The sequence below is a fragment of the Zophobas morio genome, unplaced genomic scaffold (genome assembly GCF_036711695.1).
Source record: "Zophobas morio isolate AGI-343-1 ecotype UQ-CSIRO unplaced genomic scaffold, CSIRO_AGI_Zmor_V1 ptg000038l, whole genome shotgun sequence".
Classification (NCBI taxonomy): domain Eukaryota; kingdom Metazoa; phylum Arthropoda; class Insecta; order Coleoptera; family Tenebrionidae; genus Zophobas; species Zophobas morio.
The window spans coordinates 2,572,064-2,591,732 of NW_026972143.1; the positions used below are offsets into that span (position 1 = coordinate 2,572,064).

Below are 19,669 nucleotides of genomic sequence, written 5' to 3' on the forward strand. Positions count from 1 at the left end.
TCATTTCTTGTCATTAACTGTGGGTCGTGGTCGTGCAGTGGAGATTTATAAAAATGAACAGGACATAATTCACAGGGTGTAGCAATACAAAGCGTTACTTCCACTCAATTCGCAAACGATGATACGTTTGTACGGTTTAAACTGATCATAACCTCACATTTCTGAAACGGAAAGGACCGAAATAAAACAACTCTCTCCAATCATAGATTTTTTCTTGCCGCAATCATATTTTTTCGAGCGCGCTTAAACGCCTGCAACACTTGTTCCACACTCTTGACCAAACTCGAGGAATTCAATTTCTCAAAAATATCCAAACTTTCGTCTTTACTATCCCTAGATTGCTCCAAAAACGCCTGACTTTGCTGAATGACGTTTACGCGAATCCCGATCTGGCCAGTACCAACCGTATTAGTACCATACTTATTGAGAAAAAAACCCTAAAAACAAACATCAGTACTGCCAACTGACAACGTAGCGCTTACGTCGTAATCTTTGGGTAAACCAATCCACGTGATGTCATTGTAGTTGGAACAGTCACCGACGAAGAAGCGTCTCAGCTGCCCGGAAATGCTGTCGGGGATTAACCGGAAGCATTGCAGCTCGAATCGGTAGTTTCCGGGTTTGGCGACTGGCAAGTTCTTGTAAGTTAGGCCTTCGGTGCGGTAACGACTCCAAGTGTCCTTGGAAATAATCTCGAAGTAAATGTAGGGACTTTTGGGGATTTTTTTGGCCAAGCCTTCAATATTGTAGTCAAGGGTGACGTCAAAAACGTGACCGAAGTGCGCCACGTTGTCTTCGCCTTTAGTGTGACAGGTTTGGGTGATTCCCTGGAGCTGCTTTTTGTCGACGCAGGTCCACTCTGGCGGCAAATCGATGAAATACTGGACGTAAACAGTGTCATATTCGAACTCTTTAGCCCAAAGAATTTCAAAAAATAGATAAATTTGGAGTTTGTTTTTTGGTGGTAGGTGGAAATTCGAGTCGAGGTGCTTAATCACTTCCAATTTGTGACTATTAAGCTAAAAAGTGAGGTTATGACTGAAGTCACTCATTGTCACTAAACACTAACTTTTCTGATAAGTTCGGTTTCTTTATACTGGTCATCTTCAGGCATCGCCGTTGACACGTTTTCGACAAAATACTGAAACTTCCGACTGGTGGTTCCATCAATTTTCAAATTGTAAGGTTGGTACTGCGTAAAATCAGGATACACACACATAACCTTATACTTTTTATCATACTTGACCACACACAACACCTTCTCGTACTTAATCCAAGCCGCATCCACGTACTCTCTGAAACACAAAATGGCGACTCAAGTTTCAAAAAACGGCGCCAATCACCCAAAATCCGCCATTATAAACATGGCGTCGTACTCATAATTGCGACCAACGGGACTTCGAACCGCCCCCTCCACCGACCTCCTATAATCATACTCTTCATCCTCCTCCGTTTTTTGAAAATAATTATTAATTTCTTCCCTAATCACAAAATCGTCGTCGTTGACATACGAAAATAAGCTCCATTTCGCATCCGGCGCTAACTTCACCACGTCCAAGTGGTACTTCTTCTCCAAATCCGTGACGCAATTTTTCTCGTCTTTGTAGAATTCGATTTCGCTTTTGCTGAAGACTTTCTGTTGCCAGACGAACGTCTTCGTGTCCCATTGGGGCGAATCGTCGTCGAAACTTTCCACTTGGCGGAGCTTGATCCTGCGGAGTGACCTTGAACTGGGTTTCACAATTACACCACTTACCTTATTTTTAAGTTGGTGATATCATCCGAGCACCTGTATATCGCCGTGTATTTTAATAAATACTCGTTAGGGTGAGTCATTTCGGTTAATGAGGTGATTTTGGTGAATCACAACAATGACGTTAGCCGCGCGGGGAGATTTGAACCGGGGCAACATGAAGCGGCGAAAATCCCTAGGGTGTTGGACGTTTTTAATTTAAGCGGTGTGTGTGTGTGTTTGTTGTTGACGGTGTGATAACAAAGTAAACGCAATTAGAGTGTTTTTAATAATGTTTTTGTTTACTGATGGAGCGATAATTTGAGATGTGCCAACGTGAGGCGCGAAATTCCCTACACTAAATGACATTAACACTAAAAGTTACTAAAATGATAACGTGTACCGCTAACCTTATCAGTGGTGATAATAGGATGAGTGTAGTTAGCACATAAGTGTTTTTGTTTGATAGTGCTAAATCCAAACATAGCGCGCCAGTCGTGATTTAGGAGGTGTTGAGTGTGACAGTTGAGGTTATGTCATGGCTCACGACGAGGCAAATTCCGAAGCCCCCTTGCACGACAGGCGGAAAAATGAGTATTACCGCAGTATTTTCAACCGAGTAAGTTTTGCTCACCCGAATTAGCCAAAATTGACGGACTTTTTTCAGTACGACTCCGACCATGACGGTTTTATTAACATCCAAGAACTCAACAACATGATCGAAAGCAGGGAGTACGAACACGACATTCCAGGACACGTGGTGAGGAAAATCCACCAAATGGCCGACCAAAATAATGACGACCGCATTGACTTTACGGAGTTCGTGGACATGATTAACAACCCCGATTTGCAATACGTTTTTGGGCACTACGTAAACCGGTACATTCAAATGGTGGTACCCAGAAGGCCCGCACCGACTGAGATAGACGGGCTATATGAAGAGCAGTACACTTGTTACCCCCCTGCGGTCGGTATGCTCGTAATTTCCATAATCGAAGTGATTTTTTTCTGCGTTGATGAAGCCATTGACGCGGGGTCTACTAACACGGCAACGGGGCCTATAAGTTCGACGTTCATTTATGACCCTTATAGGCGAAAAGAAGCGTGGAGGTTCCTCACGTACATGTTCGTGCACGTAGGGTAAGTGTCAAATTTTGGCTAGAAATTTTAATGTTGGTTTGTTATTTTGTTGTAGGGCTTTCCACTTGTTTGTTAATCTCTTAGTACAAATTCTCCTCGGAATACCTCTCGAAATGGTGCACCGTTGGTGGCGCGTCTTACTCATTTATTTCTCAGGGGTGGTGGCCGGCTCTTTGGCCACTTCCATCGCGGACCCGTCGGTCAAGCTCGCGGGGGCTAGTGGGGGCGTGTACGCGCTAATCACAGCCCACATAGCCACGATAATAATGAACTGGAAGGAGATGTCATTTCCCATCGTCCAATTATTTCTTTTTCTTTTGGTCACAGTGTCAGACATTGGTACAGCCATCTACAACCGGTACGTTTTGGATATGCAGGAAAATATAGGTTATGTGGCTCATTTTGCGGGGGCCGCTGCCGGTCTTCTAGTGGGGCTGAATGTACTAAGGAACCTGGAGGTCACAAAAGCGGAGAAAATCGTCTGGTGGGTCTCCATTGTGACATACGTAATTTTAATGGGGGCTGCTATTATCTGGAATTTGGCATGGCCGGCCTATTTCCCGCAAGTTAAACAAGAATAGTGGTCTGTCAAACTTGGACGTATTACTATTTTTAGTGACCAATAAGAGGGCGTTGTTACGTCACGTGACGCGGCTCCTATTGGTCGTCGTACAAATCGAAATGTCATCCAAAGTTTGAAGTCTGATCACGTACTTAGTGCCTTCGTTACACATATCTGACTAATATTCATGAACATATTGTATTGTATTTTTGAAGTTTGACAACGTTTCAGTATTTATTGTTGTATTGTTTTAAGGCAGGTTATCTGTATATTTTGGAATGATATTTTTTTGTATATACGACTTTTTTATTTTAGTTGCATGTACTCTGACAATAAAAACTTATAGCTATATTTTAAAGTAGGGGATAGTTTAGCATGACGTCTTGTCTTGCCAACTCTAACAACATAGGGTCGTCGAAAAATTTGTTGATCGACACGTCCTGACTCAAACCTTTCCGCCTCCTCGTTTTTATCATGAATTCCCTGGCTAAATGTGTCGCTGGTTGTGGTTCCAGAGGTCTGATGACTATACTTTTGTCCAGAGGGTCCCCAGGTACGATCTAGAATTACATTTATAACCAATGAATTCTCAAAATGCACATCTAACACCGAAAATTTTTAAAAAGTGAGGTTAGGGTACTTGGTAAAGGTCGATTTATAAACTTGTCGCTGACGTAAGATAAATACGCAGCGTTTGATAGAGATAATGAGGTCCACTAGCATTAAGCAATTTAATCACCTGTTCACCGAAACCCTCAAATTGTAGACAAATATGGATCTTGCAATTAAGCCCCGCCCCTCGATCTGTCAACGAATGAAAAATTCACCACAATTGAGCTTGGGATGGATATGGGTGGGGCTTAACTTTTGGCTTGTTTTTTTCTTAACATATGCAGTATTTTTTGAACAACGCGCTACTCAAAAATATGTTTTTTTTTTTCTAGTACAGAAATATCGATTTTGCAATTACGTTGCGCCCCTCGGTCTGACAACGCATACACAAAATCATCAGAATTGAGATAGGGCGGGTGGGCGGGGCTAATATTTTTGCTTTTTTTCTTGATATACACAGCCACCTTTTCACAACAAGAAACTTAGAACATGGTTAAGTTTCATGTTCTGAAAAGAAATCTACACATATTAAACCAAAAAGGCAAAATGTAAGCCCGCCCACCCACCCGATCTCAATTGTAATGATTTTTTTTTCTTAGAAACTTAAAACACGTTTAAAATGATTTTCCATTTTAAACGTTTTCCATAGATTCCAGGCGTTCCAGAAATTCCAATTCTAGAAAGTTAAAGTATCTATAAATGTTAGTAATTTAAAAATTCTGAAGATTTTAGAAATTTTATGGTTTCTAGAGATTACGGAAATTTGAAAGATTCCAAATATTAAAAAAAAATCAAATTCTAATAAGATCTTAAAAATTCTATAAATTAGAAAGATAAGGAAGATTACGAATGAACAAACAATTCTAAGATTTTGAAGTTAAAAAAGGTTACAAAGATTCTGTAGCTACTAAAGATCCCAGGAATTGAAGAGTTTCTAAAGATCCTAGAAATTCTAAACATTCTAAAAGTTCTACTGATTCTAAACACTCTAAAATTTCCAAAGATTCTAAAAGCTCTAAAGACTGAAGATTCTACATTTTCCATAGATTTCAGAAATTCCAAAGATTCTACAGATTTTTAAGACTCTAAAGACTCAAAATTTCAAAAGATTCTAGAAAGTTAAAGTATCTAGAAATGCTAGTAATTTAAAAGTTCTGAAAATTTTAGAAATTCTACGGTTTCTAGATATTACAGAAATGTGAAAAATTCTATAAATTAGAAAGATTAGGGAGATTCTAAATTATTAATGAACAAACGATTGTAAGATTTTGAAGAAAGATAGAAAAAAAATTTAAAGATCCTGTAGCTACTAAACATTTTAGAACATCTACTGATTCTAAAATCTCTAAAATTTTCAAAGTTATAAAGATTGACGATTCAAAAGACTCTGATGGCTCTGAGATCTCTAAAGATTCTACATTTTCCATAGATTTCAGAAATTCCAAAGATTCTACAGATTTTTAAGACTCTAAAGACTCAAAATTTCCAAAGATTCTAGAAAGTTAAAGTATCTAGAAATGCTAGTAATTTAAAAGTTCTGAAAATTATAGTAAGTAATAAGTTCTGAAAGTTATAGATATTACAGAAATGTGAAAAATTCTATAAATTGGAAAAATTAGGGAGATTCTAAATTATTAATGAACAAACGATTCTAAGATTTTGAAGAAAGATAGAAAAAAAAATCTAAAGATCCTGTAGCTACTAAACATTCTAGAACATCTACTAATTCTAAAATCTCTAAAATTTTCAAAGTTATAAAGATTGACGATTCAAGAGACTCTGATGGCTCTGAGATCTCTAAAGATTCTAGATTTTCCATTGATTATAGAAATTCCGAAGATTCTGTAGACTCTTAAAACTCCAAGGACTCTAAGGACTCAAAATTTCCAAACATTCTAGAGAGTTTAAGTATCTAGAAATGCTAGTAATTTTAAAGTTCTAAAGATTTTAGAAATTCTACGGTTTCTAGATATTACAGATTTGAAAAATTCTATAAATTAGAAAAATTGGGGAGATTCTAAATTATTCAAACAATTCTAAGATTTTGAAGAAAGATAGAAAAAAAATTCGTAGGCAAATATGGATCTTGCAATTAAGCCCCGCCCCTCGATCTGACAACGAATGAAAAATGAGAATTGCGAACGGGGCGGGTATGGGTGGGGCCTAATTTTTGGGTTTATTTTTTTCTTAACACAGAATATTCTTTGAACAACACGATACTTATAAGCATGTTTTTTCTCGTAGAGAAATAAGGATTTTGCAGTTAAGCTCCGCCTCCTTGGCTCATGACGAATAAAAAAAAACACCATAATTGAGATAGGGCGGGTGGGCGGGGCTACATTTTGCCTTTTTTTTTCTTAATATGTGTGGTCTTGTTTTCACAACAAGAAACTTAAAAGATATTTAAAATGGTAAATTGGTATAGCGAAAATCAATTTTGCAATTACGCACCGCCCCTCGGCTTACGACGAATAAAAAATCATCAGAATTGAGATAGGGCGGGTGGGCGGGGCTTATGTTTTGTCTTTTTTTTTTAATATACACAGTCATCTTTTCACAACAAGAAACTTAGAACATGGTTAAGTTTCATGTTCTGAAAAGAAGTCTACACATATTAAAATAAAAAGGCAAAATATAAGCGCGCCCACCCGCCCTATCTCAATTGTGATGTTTTTTTTTTATTCGCCGTGAACCATGAGGGCGGAACTTAAGGGTAAAATACATATTTTTTTTTTTAAGAAATTAGAAACATGTTTTTGAGTATCGTGTTGTTCTAAGAATACCATGTATATTGAGAAAAAAGGGCAAAATATAAACCCCGCCCACCCACCCGATCTCAATTGTAATGATTTTTTTTATTCTTAGAAACTCAAAACACGTTTAAAATGGTAAATTCTTGTAGACAAATATGGATCTTGCAATTAAGCCCCGCCCCTCGATCTGACAACGAACGAAAAATTCCTCACAATTGAGAATTGAGATCTGAGCGGGTATGAGTGGGGCCTAATTTTTGGCTTTATTTTTTTCTTAACACACAAAATATTCTTTGAACAACACGATACTCAAAAGCATGTTTTTTCTCCTAGAGAAATAAGGATTTTGCGGTTAAGCTCCGGCTCCTTGGCTCATGACGAATACAAAAAATTACCACAATTGAGATAGGGCGGGTGGGCGGGGCTACATTTTGCCTTTTTTTTTTTTTCTTAATATGTGTGGTCTTCTTTTCACAACAAGAAACTTAAAAGATGTTTAAAATGGTAAATTTGTATGGCGAAAATTAATTTTGCAATTACTTCAGAATTGAGATAGGGTGGGTGGGCGGGGCTTATATTTTGCCTTGTTTCTTAGTATACGTAGTAGTCTTTTCAGAACAAGAACCTTACAACTAAGTTAAACCCCGCCCCTCAATTGAGAATTGAAATCGGGGCGAGTATGTGTGGGGTCTAATATTTGGCTTTATTTTTTTTTTTAATATACATAGTATTCTTTGAACAACATGTTTTTAATTTCTCGTAGACAAATAAGGATTTTGCAGTTGAGCTCCGCCTTCTTAGCTCACGACGAATAAGAAAAAATCATCACAATTGAGATCGGGTGGGTGGGCGGGGCTCCACTTTGCCTTGTTTTCGTAATATGTGTAGACTTATTTCGACAAGAAACTCAAAACAAGTCGCAACGGAACTTCAACGTCAACAGCAAGTTTATAAATCCCACTTAAGTAAACACCTCAGTAAGAGCAGTGGTATTAAAAAATTGGCTGACGTCATCACATGTAGGTGGGGATACAAAAATAACGTTCTGAGTGTACCAACGATCAGAAAAGACGAACCTGCCAATGATGGAACACCGATAAGCAAAAGGCCTGTCCTTGGGTGTGCGTCCTCAAGTCGGTCTCAAACCCAAAACTGTCAATCGCTGGAATGAACGCCTTTATCGTGTATAGGGGAGAGCCGGGAACTGGGGCGTCTTGCGTCACGTGACCACGCCTCTTTGCCAATACCGTGTACACGGCCGAGACGCAGTCGGCCGGGGCCTGGACTTCCACGAACAAATACGGCTCCATTAATCGAGGAGTCGCCATCAAGAAGGCTGAATAGACCACTCGTCTGGCCGTCGGAATGATTTGACCTTGAAAATTATCATCAGTACAATTCATATCTTGAAATATTAGTAATTAGTAATTACCTCCACCTCTGTGCACCGGCTCGTTCGCGATGACCGCATCCAAGATCTTGAACTTCGTGTTCCTGATGGGTTCTTCGCACAGCGGCCCCTCCCGCGTCCCCCACTGGAACCCCTGCACGATCGAGTCCTTCACCGAGCTCAACAGCCCCTTGTCCACCTCCGAGGGCAGCGTGTCGTCCACTAAAATGTTCGGTCCGGTGGTATCTGGTCCGAAAGCCCAGATGCTCCTCGCCGCCAGCAAATCCCAGTCGTACTTCGTCTGGAAGAACTCCCCCAGCTTCTTTTTGTTCCACGCGATCTGCACGTTCTCGTTCTCTATGTCTTCGGCCAGCCCCCGTTCCAAAGGCTCGGCGATCATTGTCAGCTTGTTCTTCTTGTTCGGGGTTTCGGCGAAACACTTCAAGCTCGAGGTCTCGACCACCGTCTCGCAGAAGGCCACCACCGGGTCGGCGACCTTGATGTCGATTTCCGAGTACATCTTGCGTAAGTCGTGCATGACGCAGTCGAGGTAGAGCTCGCCGGTGCCCAGGACCACGTGCTCGCCGGACTCCTCGACGCGGGTGGTGAGCAGGGGGTAGGATTTGTTGACTTTGCGGAGGCCGTCGAGCATTTTGGGGAGCTCGGAGGGGTTGACGGGTTCCACTGGGGGGGGGTAAATATAATTTCTTATAATGTCTTAGTAGTAATTTGCTTTCACTTACCGGCGATTTTGATTATGCTCTGTGTGTTAAATTTTAAGGGGCGGAAGATGTACAAGTCTTCGTAAATGGTCAGGTCCGTAATGGTGGCGGTTTTCACGATGGATTGGTCAATTCCTTCGATTAGAACCCAGTTGCCGGCCGGGACGCGGTTCAGTTCGATTTTGTATCTAGAAGGTTGTTGTTTTGTTAAAAATAGTAACAAGGTGGGGGTTCTGGACCACTTGTATGTAAAAATACATTTACAAAATAATAAATATACTTTCAATACATTATAAATGAATAAAATATGTATTCGATTTCCCACAAATGGAAATTCTGAAACACGGTACATTAAACAAAAACACTCCATTATTTCCGAACACAAACAGCTGCTGTTTTTGTTACAGTGTTATTATTCGTCGTATTTACCGAATTTCGAGTTTCGAGTAAATAATTAAATAACGTAAATCTAAACTGACACCGATAATTTAATCAGTTTTGCCTCATTATTCACATACCCCGAACATAAACATACCCACGCTCAATTATGAATTTATTTATGAACGTATCGATTATACATTCATTAAGTATGAAAATAACACTGTCAAATAATGAGACGTCGATGTGTCATAGCTGCTTCCTTAAAAACATTCCACAGCGATAATTATTCGAAAAATATTGATGTATGGTTTTACAAGTAACTCATTCTGAATTATTTTCGAAGCCTCCTTAAAATTGGCATTTTTATCTAAATCCTCTTTTAAAAAAATTGGTCAAAAGTCAATTCGACAGAACTTCCCTCGCTTCTGAAATACAGTCCATCAAATACTGCTTCTCTGAAAAATTATAAAATTTGATACTACGGAATTTTACTTTTTCCTGATATCCTCTATGGAGTAAAAACAACGTAGAAGGTATTAGTCATAGTGTAATAGAAAAAATGCAGGTTTTACCTTCTTACAAAAAGACAGTTGGGAGCCCCCAGAAGAATTAATATTCTTAAAAAAAGACACTTGGGGCCTCCTAGAATGTTCCACATACTTAAAAAATAGATTTGGAGCACTCGTCAAGGTTTTTACATTAAATAAAAGACAGTTGGCGTCCCCGAGAAGGTTTTATATTTTTAAAAAAGAAAATTGGGACTCCCGAGAAAGTTTCACATTAAAAAGAAGACATTTGGCGCCCCCGAGAAGGTTTTACATTTGAAAAAATAAAACAGGTGGGACCCTCGAGAAGGTTTCTCATTAAAAAAAAAACCTTTCGCGCCGCCGAGAAGGTTTTACATTATTAAGAAACACAGTTTGAACCCCCGAGGTTTCACATTAAAAAAGACCCTTGGCGCCCCCGAGAAGGTTTTACATTTAAAAAAACCGTTGGGATCCCCGAGAAGGTTTCTCATTAAAAAAAAGGACCTTTGGGGCCCCCGAAAAGATGATTTCACATAAAAAAAAAACTTTCGGCGCCCCCGAGAAGGTTTTACATAAAAAAAAACAATTGGGACCCCCAGAAGGTTTCTCATTAAAAAAAAAACAGTTGGGATCCCCAGAAGGTTTTTCATTAAAAAAAGACCTTTGGCGCCCCCGAGAAGGTTTTACATTTTTAAAAAACACAGTTTGAACCCCCCGAGAAGGTTTCTCATTAAAAAAAAGACCTTTGACGCCCCCGAGAAGGTTTTACATTTTTAAAAAAGACATTTGGGACCCCGGAGAAGGTTTCAGATTAAAAAAAAAACCCCTTGGCGGCTCCGAGGTTTTACATAAAAAAAAAAACAGTTGGGACCCCCGAGAAGGTTTCTAATTAAAAAAAACCTTGGGACCCCTGAGAAGGTTTTACATTTTTAAAAAACACAGTTTGAACCCCCCGAAAAGGTTTCTCATTAAAAAAAAAGACCTTTGACGCCCCCGAGAAGGTTTTACATTTTTAAAAAAGACATTTGGGACCCCGGAGAAGGTTTCAGATTAAAAAGAAACCCTTGGCGGCTCCGAGGTTTTACATTAAAAAAAAAAAAAAACAGTTGGGACCCCCGAAAAGGTTTCTCATTAAAAAAAGGCCTTGGGACCCCTGAGAAGGTTTTACATTTTTAAAAACACAGTTTGAACCCCCCCGGTTTCACATTAAAAAAAGACCTTTCGCGCTCCCGAGGTTTTACATTAAAAAAAAAAAAACTGTTGGGACCCCCGAGAAGGTTTTACATTAAAAAAAAAAAACCGTTGGGACACCCGAGAAGGCATCTCATTAAAAAAAATACATTTGGGGCCCCCGAGAAGGTTTTACATTTTTAAAACAGACATTTGGGACCCCCCAAAAGGTTTCGGATTAAAAAAAAACCTTTGGCGGCTCCGAGGTTTTACATAAAAAAAACAGTTGGGACCCCCGTGAAGGTTTCCAATTAAAAAAAACCTTGGGACCCCTGAGAAGGTTTTACATTTTTAAAAAAGACATTTGGGACCCTGGAGAAGGTTTCAGATTAAAAAAAAACTCTTGACGCCTCCGAGGTTTTACATTTAAAAAAAAAAAAAAAAACAGTTGGGACCCCCGAGAAGGTTTCGCATTAAAAAAAGGCCTTGGGACCCCTGAGAAGGTTTTACATTTTTAAACACACAGTTTGAACCCCCGAGGTTTCACATTAAAAAAAAGACCTTTCGCGCTCCCGAGGTTTTATATTAAAAAAAAAAAAAAAAACTGTTGGGACCCCCGAGAAGGTTTTACATTAAAAAAAAAAAAACTGTTGGAACACCCGAGAAGGCATCTCATTAAAAAAAATACATTTGGGGCCCCCGAGAAGGTTTTACATTTTTAAAACAGACATTTGGGACCCCCGAAAAGGTTTCGGATTAAAAAAAAAACCCTTGGCGGCTCCGAGGTTTTACATAAAAAAAAAATAGTTGGAACCCCCGAGAAGGTTTCTAATTAAAAAAAACCTTGGGACCCCTGAGAAGGTTTTACATTTTTAAAAAACACAGTTTGAACCCCCCGAGAAGGTTTCTCATTAAAAAAAAGACCTTTCGCGCTCCCGAGGTTTTACATTAAAAAAAAAAAAAAAAAAACTGTTGGGACACCCGAGAAGGTTTCTCATTAAAAAATTATATATATTTTTTGCAATTTTTATTTTCTGATAACCTCTATAAAGTAAAATCCACAGTGGTGTAAATAACGATCCCGCAGCTTTTTTGACTTCAATTTTTCAGTTCTTGAATCTTCCATTTTTTTGTTCCTCAATTTTTTTGATTTCAAATTTTTGGAGTTTTCAACTTTAAAATTTTTCAGTTTATAAATTTTGCAACTTTTCGAATTGAATTTCTCGAGTTTCCAATTTGTAATTTTTCGTTTCAGTTTTTTATTATTTTTTTTTATTTTTACAATTTTTCAATGTTCCGATTTTATAATTTGTTGTTTTTTCAATTTCACTTTTTTTCAATTTTTCCATTTGCAATTTTTCAATATTTTGTTTTTTTTTTCTATAATTTTGCGATATCTCTTCAAGATTTCAGTTTGAAATTTTCGAGTTTTCCGGTTTTAAAACTTTAAATTTTTATATTTTTCAGTTTTTCGAGAAAAACGAGAAAGTTGAAGTTATTCTACGTGGCTTATGTACATTAAGAAAAAAAAACAAAGATTACGCCCCACCCACTCGCCCCGATCTCAATTGTGATTCCTAATCAGACCGAGGGGCGGAGTTTAATTGTGACATTAAAATTTCTCTAGAAAAATCTACCCTTTTAAAAACATATTTCATATGGTAGTTTTCTGTAGACAAATGAGGATTGAGCAACTAAACTCCACCCTTCAGCTTACGATGAATAAAAAATTCGTCACAATTGAGAAAGGGTGGGTGGGCGGGGCTTATATTTTGTCCATTTTTCCCAACAAGAAACTGAAAACATGTTAACTATCCTGCTGTTGAAAGAAAACTTTATGTATTTAAAAATAATAATAATAATAACTTAGCTTACACTCGGGAAGTACAAAAGGACCAAAAAGCGGAAAAACGGAGGTAAAAAAAGGGTGACCAAAAGGGTATCCAAAAAAAGGCGGTAAAAGAGGAGACAAAAAGGCGAAGAAAGGGTCTAGACGACAAAAACAGCGATATATAATTTATAACATAATTTTCAAATTTAAAATTTTTTGGGTTTTCCAATTTTTCGATTCGATTAGTTTTGTTTCCAATTTTTTGATTCTTAAATTTCTTCAGTTCTTTGATTTTCCACTTTTTTGATTTTGCTATCTTTATTTTTTCGATTTTTAATTTTTTCCCATTTTTAGTTTTTCTTTTTATAATTTTTCAAATGTTCACCTTTCTGAATAAAAAATGGAAGAACCGCAAAATCACCAAATTGTAAATTTTAAAAATGAAAACTGAAAAACGAAAACGTATAGAATAAAAACTTTGAAAAATCTAAAAATTGGAAATCAAGATCTTGAAAAATTGAATAAAAGAAAAATTAAAAATTGAGAAAGTTAAAAATCCAAAAAGTGTAAAATCTAAATATTTAAAATCACAGAAGCAGAAAAATTTGATAATTGGAAATAAAAAATATTGCAAAATTGAAAATTTGAAAAACTGGAAAATCGAGGAATTGAAAAATCAAAGACTGAAAATTTGAATAAACGAAAAATTGTGATAAAAATGTAGAAAATGAAAATTAAAAAATCTGGAAAAGGAAAAATAAAAATCAAGAAATTGAAAAATTGATTATGAAAAACTGCAAATCGAAAAATTAAGACATGAAAAACTGAAAAATTTGGAAGCCGAGATATAGAAAAAAAAATAAAGTTAAAATAACGCAAAACTGTAATGTATAAAAAAAAATTGGTGGATGGTAAATCATTCCAAATTTTTCGAGAAATTCTAAGATTTTAGGGTAAAAACTCAACACGGATTCATAAACCACAAGTGCAGGAGTATTTTTTTTTTCAATTGAAATAATATTTACTAACGTAAATTTTGGAGATGACGTCAAAATCTCACATTTTTTGAAATATCGTCAACAATAAAATGGTTTTATGTAATTTGTTGGTAATCTATGTAAATTCTACAAAATTCGTAACTGTAATTTTCGTTTAAATGAAATAAGCGGGCCTAGCATTGAATCTAGAAGTTATTGGGTTATATACATAAAGAAAAAGAAAACAAAGCTTACGCTTTTACATTTTTACAAAAGACATTTGGGACCCCCGAGAAGGTTTCAGATTAAAAAAAACCCTTGGCGGCTCCAAGGTTTTACATTAAAAAAAAAATGTTGAGAGCCCCGAGGTTTCTCATTAAAAAACGACCTTGGGACCCCTGAGAAGGTTTTACATTTTTAAAAAACACAGTTTGAACCCCCGAGGTTTCACATTAAAAAAAAGACCTTTGGCGCCCCCGAGGTTTTACATTAAAAAAAAAAATAAATAAAAAAAACTGTTGGGTTCCCCGAGAAGGTTTTACATTAAAAGAAAAAAAAAAAAAACCTGTTGGGATACCCGAGAAGGTTTCTCATTAAAAAAAAGGCCTTTGGCGCCCCCGACAAGGTTTTACATTTTTAAAAAAGACATTTGGGACCCCCGAGAATGTTTCAGATTAAAAAAAACCCTTGGCGGCTCCGAGGTTTTACATTAACAAAAAAAAAAAAAAAACAGTTGGGACCCCCCCCAAGGTTTCTCATTAAAAAAAGACCTTTGGCGCCCTCTCAGAAGGTTTAACATTTTTAAAAAACACAGTTTGAACCCCCGAGATTTCACTTAAAAAAAAAGACCTTTGGCGCCCCCGAGAAGGTTTTACATTAAAAAAAAATCTGTTGGGACCCCCGAGAAGGTTTTACATTAATAAAAAAAAAAAAAAAACTGTTGGGACACCCGAGAAAGGTTTCTCATTAAAAAAAGGGTTTGGCGCCCCCGACAAGGTTTTACATTTTTAAAAAAGACAGTTTGAACCCCCGAGGTTTCACATTAAAAAAAAATTACACTCGGGAAGTACAAAAGGTCCAAACAGCGGAAAAACGGAGGTACAAAAGGGGGACCAAAAGGGTATCCAAAAAAAGACCTTGGGACCCCTGAGAAGGTTTTACATTTTTAAAAAACACAGTTTGAACCCCCGAGGTTTCACATTAAAAAAAAGACCTTTGGCGCCAACGAGATTTTACATTAAAAAAAAAACTGTTGGGATACCCGAGAAGGTTTCTCATTAAAAAAAAGGCCTTTGGCGCCCCCGACAAGGTGTTACATTTTTAAAAAAGATATTTGGGACCCCCGAGAAGGTTTCAGATTAAAAAAAACTCTTGGCGGCTCCCGAGGTTTTGTATTAAAAAAAAAAGAAACAGTTGGGACCCCCGAGAAGGTTTCTCATTAAAAAAAGACCTTGGGACCCCTGAGAAGGTTTCACATTTTTAAAAAACACAGTTTGAACCCCCGAGGTTTCACATTAAAAAAAAGACCTTTGGCACCCCCGAGAAGGTTTTACATTAAAAAAAAATAATAAAAAACCTGTTGGGACTCCCGAGGTTTTACATAAAAAAAAAACAGTTGGACCACCTGAGAAGGTTCCTCATTAAAAAAAAAGATAATGATAAATCACAAGCAAAAACTCATCAAATTTTGCACATTTTGAGTAGAATTTATTCGGCAAAATTTTGAGATGACGTTATCATTTTTTTGGTGGGAATAAACAGATATATTTTGATCAACAATTTACCTTGCTTACAATAATTTTAAAACGACTGCAGGATCTCAAAGTATTCAGTGTTGCAATTCTTGACTTAATTAGTAAAATAAATTGACTCGTCATTAATTCAAAATTAAATTGAAAAAAGGTTTTTATAATTCTGATTTTTTTTCTAAAAATGTGGACCTTTCAACTCGGACTCATAAACTACATGTGTAGGACTATTTATTTTATACAATTTGAAACCCATTTAGACCCATGGCAGACAGACAGACGGAAACTGGAAACCTATTTCTTCGTACTCTAGGGGTCATCAAAGGTCGAGAAAACGTAAAGAGTCGGTCGACAGACTACATTACGCTCGGGAAGTAAAAACAAGACATGCGTTGTTTTTTCGAACAAAAAACAAAATAATTTTAAAAAATATCAAAATCTAAATAAAGCGTAAGAACCACTCTAAATTTTTTAGCAAAAAAAATTATTACTATAATTTATTAGACTTCTGTTCTATTGCGATGATATACAGTGCGTTGCCAAAACTACTGCGAAATATTATCAGATATTTGGAAAGTAACCAACGCGTAACAAATTATGCTAAAAAAAAATCTTCCCTCGCTCCTTAAGCACAGTCGAACCAATACAGCTTTGAAAAATAATTCAACTTCGATAATTTTATTTTTTGCTATGATGATGATCCCTATCGGCTAAACTTTTTATAAATGTTTCTAGTGAGTTTTTCCATATATTTTTTTTTAGTCACCTACAACTTTTTCTTTGGTTTTTCTTCGTTGTCCCTATATTAGAGCATTCACTAATAACGTGTTTATCCTCTCCCAAAAAATTAATGACCTCATCACAAAATTATGCCGAATAAATGTTATTTAAATTTTATAGAGTAACATACACCTGCACTTTTGGTTTATAAATCCGTGTTGAGTTCTTACCTTAGACATCCAAACTTTTGGAAAAAAAAAATTGTATAACAATATTTATATTCCTGCAGTTGAAGTCGTGGTTTATGGAGTTTGTGTTCAGTTTTTACGAATTTTGGGAAAAAAATCAAAACTGTATAACAACATTTTACGATTTAACTTTTAACGTGGTAAATTGTACATCAAAATTTTAATAATAAAAAAATCCATTTCGTCTATGAAACAAATTTGTTTTAGACGATTGTATTCGTAAAAATATATGTCGCTGAAAAATGTACGTTCGGAAGCGTCAATAAAGTGGAAAATTCTCAACTGTGGAGCCACCTATTGGGCACCTACGCAACAACCAACAACATCGCGCCTTCGCAAGAAGATTCCGTCGTAAAACTTTAATCATTCACCTCGACTCGTAAATCCACAGCCGCCCTATCGTCAACACCCTCGAATCCTCCTCGTCCTGCAGCGTATAATTCTCCCCCAAAATCCTCACGTCGGTCCCGGCGTGCAGCGTCCCGCTCAGCACCCTCGCCAAGACCTGGAAAAAGGTGCAGTCGTCGGTGGGGTACATCTTGGAGCTGTGCACCATCAGCAACCCGTCCTGGTCACAATTGACCATATCGTCGTAAATCTTGCTAGTGTTGGGCCCCGTATAAATGTGGTCCACCTTCTTCTTCGCGTTATCCAGGGGCGAATTTATGTGCTCTACACACATGTTGACGAACCCGTTGAAGTCCCCCAGGAACTTGTTGCACACGAGGCGCAACAACGGCCGGATGTTGAGCTTCATCTCGTTCTTGGTGAGCTTGATGCCGAGCTCGTCCAGGACGTCGGCGAGGGTGGTGTCCACGTCGCCCACCACCTGGGCGAAGACCTTGTAGAGGGGCTCGAGGATGAACTCCACGAAGCTGCGCTGCGCCGAGTTGTGAGGCGCTTTTTTGGTGAATTTGCGCCTGGAATTTTTTATTACAAGAGATTTTTTTTTTTTTTTGAAAAAACAAAACTCACGTTTTACTGTTAAAATAAATATCTCCCCATAATCGTTTTGAAAATTCTTCAACGTTGACGTCTCCATAGCACTGATTATAGAGATTGGCGAACGACTTTAGGGTAAAACAGACGCCATATTGTGAACTGGCGAAACAAACATTGCCCAAGACAGGTGACACAATGTGGGGATTAGCATCATCAGAATACAACCTAAAATTATTATAAATGTTTAAATAAAAATAATTCACCCATTTTCGGGCATATTTACGTCAGCAACCCATTAATTTCCTCCACAATGTGTCTCAATTTGTAGTAGGCATCCTGTGGAGGCAACTTCAACTCTAGAATTAACCGATCAATTTTGTTTATACAAATGGTGATCTGCATCTGCTCTTGGACTGCATGTTTTAGGAGTCTTTCGGTATTCAACATGACGCCCTCAGCGGCGTCTATGAAGAGAACGACGCCGTCACACAGACGCATTGCAGCTGTGACTTCGTCAGAAAAATTAACGTGCCCTAAAATAAAACCCCAAAAATTAAACAACAATTAAAAAAAAAAACCCAAAGTGTTACCTGGAGTATCAAAAATATTCATCAAGTAGCTCTTATTTTTAATATCTTGTAACAACAACGTAATTGGAATTGATTTTATGGAACACCCTCTTTCCTGCTCAGTGAACAAAATATCCGTATACCGCAAATTCTTCTCATCATAATCCTGATACCCAGGATGGGTCTGTCGAATCAAGCAATCCACAAACGTGGTTTTACCGTGATGCAAGTGCCCCACAAGCGCCACGTTTCTAATCAACGACGTATTGTCCATCATATCGGCCAAAAATCTGCAACCCCAAAAATAACCCCTTTTTTTTCAAAAAAAAAAAAAATCAAACCCACTCCATGCTATAAATCGTGTCAGGCAAATCTTGCTCCTTCAACTGGAACTTCTTTTTTTTCACTGGTTCGATCAACGGCACGTCCAACGGCTGCGCGTCTTCCTCCTGAACGATAGTTTCGACATCGGGGCCATACACTTGCAACGCTGAAGGATAATATTGCTTGTCTTCGTGCAAAACGATGGCCATGGGCTGGGGCTCCACATCTTCCATTTGCTCATCCTGTTGAAATAATTGTAGACTGTGATAGATTGTAAAAGGGGGCTTACATCGTAGTCTTGCTGCTCTTCGTCTTCTTGTAACTCTTGTTCCTCTTCTTCGTCATCGTCGCTGTCCAACTCGGGGCCTATGTAATTGCCGAACTCGTCGTACAAGTCGGCGTCCATTTTTCGTGGGGGCGCAAACTATAAACATAACCTCAAACTTAGTAACAAGAAAACTAACGAAAACCGACAATTTTCGTGCAATGACCACGCGTTAGCAAAACATTCGTACTAAAAACGACAAAACATAACCTCAAAAATGCCGCTACTAATAAAACACCAAGCGTCTACCAAGTAACCAAAACAATAAAAACTACTCACTTTTAGTCAATTTCAAGTTAAAAAAGTCACTTTAGTTGAAAATTCGCTTTAAAAACGACAAACAACGTTACGAAAATCGACAAGTTAGGTTAGTTAGTTTGTTGATTTGCGCTACCAACCTGCGGGCACAAATTCCCCAAATCTCACCACAAAATTAGATTTAAAAATAATAACCACAATTGTTATTAATTATTAACAACTGCACCTTCTAGTTGTTCATTTGTGAAATTTAAAACTTCATAATTTTTTGCAAATTTTATTGATAATAAAATTAAACGTGCGCTAATTCACGACAGATGGCGCCCCCTCTGTCAATATTGATTTTCCGTCCAAAAATAGCCAACTACGACCCCTCATCACTTATTTATGTAAAAGCTTCAAACCCATCTACCATCCACACAGTGATAAATAAACCATCGGCCACTCCCACCACCACGTGATTAATCGGCCAATTAATTAGTAATTAACGCGGTCGGCGTCGAATTAGCCACAGCCGCCTCGATAACCCACTTCGCTCCTCCACATCCATCATTCTTTGTTCCCATTGAGGTCCATGGCCTCCTTTGCCGCGCCACAAAGACAGCGCTGACGTAATTCCCCTTTTCACAAAATTTACTTATCAGCGGGTGGCATCACTGTCAAGGTCAGCGCCGGTCAAATGCCTACCGTCTTTTGTTACCACTATCAAATTCAAGGTCGTAATGGTTTTGTCCGAGG

General features: G+C 37.7%; 3 protein-coding genes across 3 annotated transcripts; 1 reads left to right on the top strand and 2 right to left on the bottom strand.

Moving 5' to 3' along the window:
• Positions 1-195: 195 nt before the first annotated feature.
• On the bottom strand, positions 196-2,017 carry LOC135140267 (tectonic-like complex member MKS1). The gene is made up of 5 exons (XM_064070760.1): positions 1,757-2,017; positions 1,344-1,712; positions 1,070-1,295; positions 483-1,019; positions 196-437 (listed from the first exon to the last, which is right to left on the bottom strand). The coding sequence occupies exons 1-5, from the start codon at positions 1,834-1,836 to the stop codon at positions 201-203; spliced, it is 1,449 nt and encodes a 482-aa protein (XP_063926830.1). The 5' UTR covers positions 1,837-2,017; the 3' UTR covers positions 196-200.
• A 94-nt stretch (positions 2,018-2,111) lies between these two features.
• LOC135140268 (rhomboid-related protein 2-like) lies at positions 2,112-3,792 on the top strand. The gene is made up of 3 exons (XM_064070762.1): positions 2,112-2,351; positions 2,400-2,872; positions 2,928-3,792. The coding sequence occupies exons 1-3, from the start codon at positions 2,271-2,273 to the stop codon at positions 3,451-3,453; spliced, it is 1,080 nt and encodes a 359-aa protein (XP_063926832.1). The 5' UTR covers positions 2,112-2,270; the 3' UTR covers positions 3,454-3,792.
• On the bottom strand, positions 3,719-19,058 carry LOC135140266 (116 kDa U5 small nuclear ribonucleoprotein component). The gene is made up of 11 exons (XM_064070759.1): positions 18,953-19,058; positions 18,638-18,772; positions 18,370-18,590; positions 18,046-18,314; positions 17,739-17,988; positions 17,489-17,680; positions 16,885-17,433; positions 8,933-9,099; positions 8,232-8,873; positions 7,876-8,174; positions 3,719-3,994 (listed from the first exon to the last, which is right to left on the bottom strand). The coding sequence occupies exons 2-11, from the start codon at positions 18,752-18,754 to the stop codon at positions 3,788-3,790; spliced, it is 2,913 nt and encodes a 970-aa protein (XP_063926829.1). The 5' UTR covers positions 18,755-18,772; positions 18,953-19,058; the 3' UTR covers positions 3,719-3,787.
• Between the last annotated feature and the right edge of the window lie 611 nt (positions 19,059-19,669).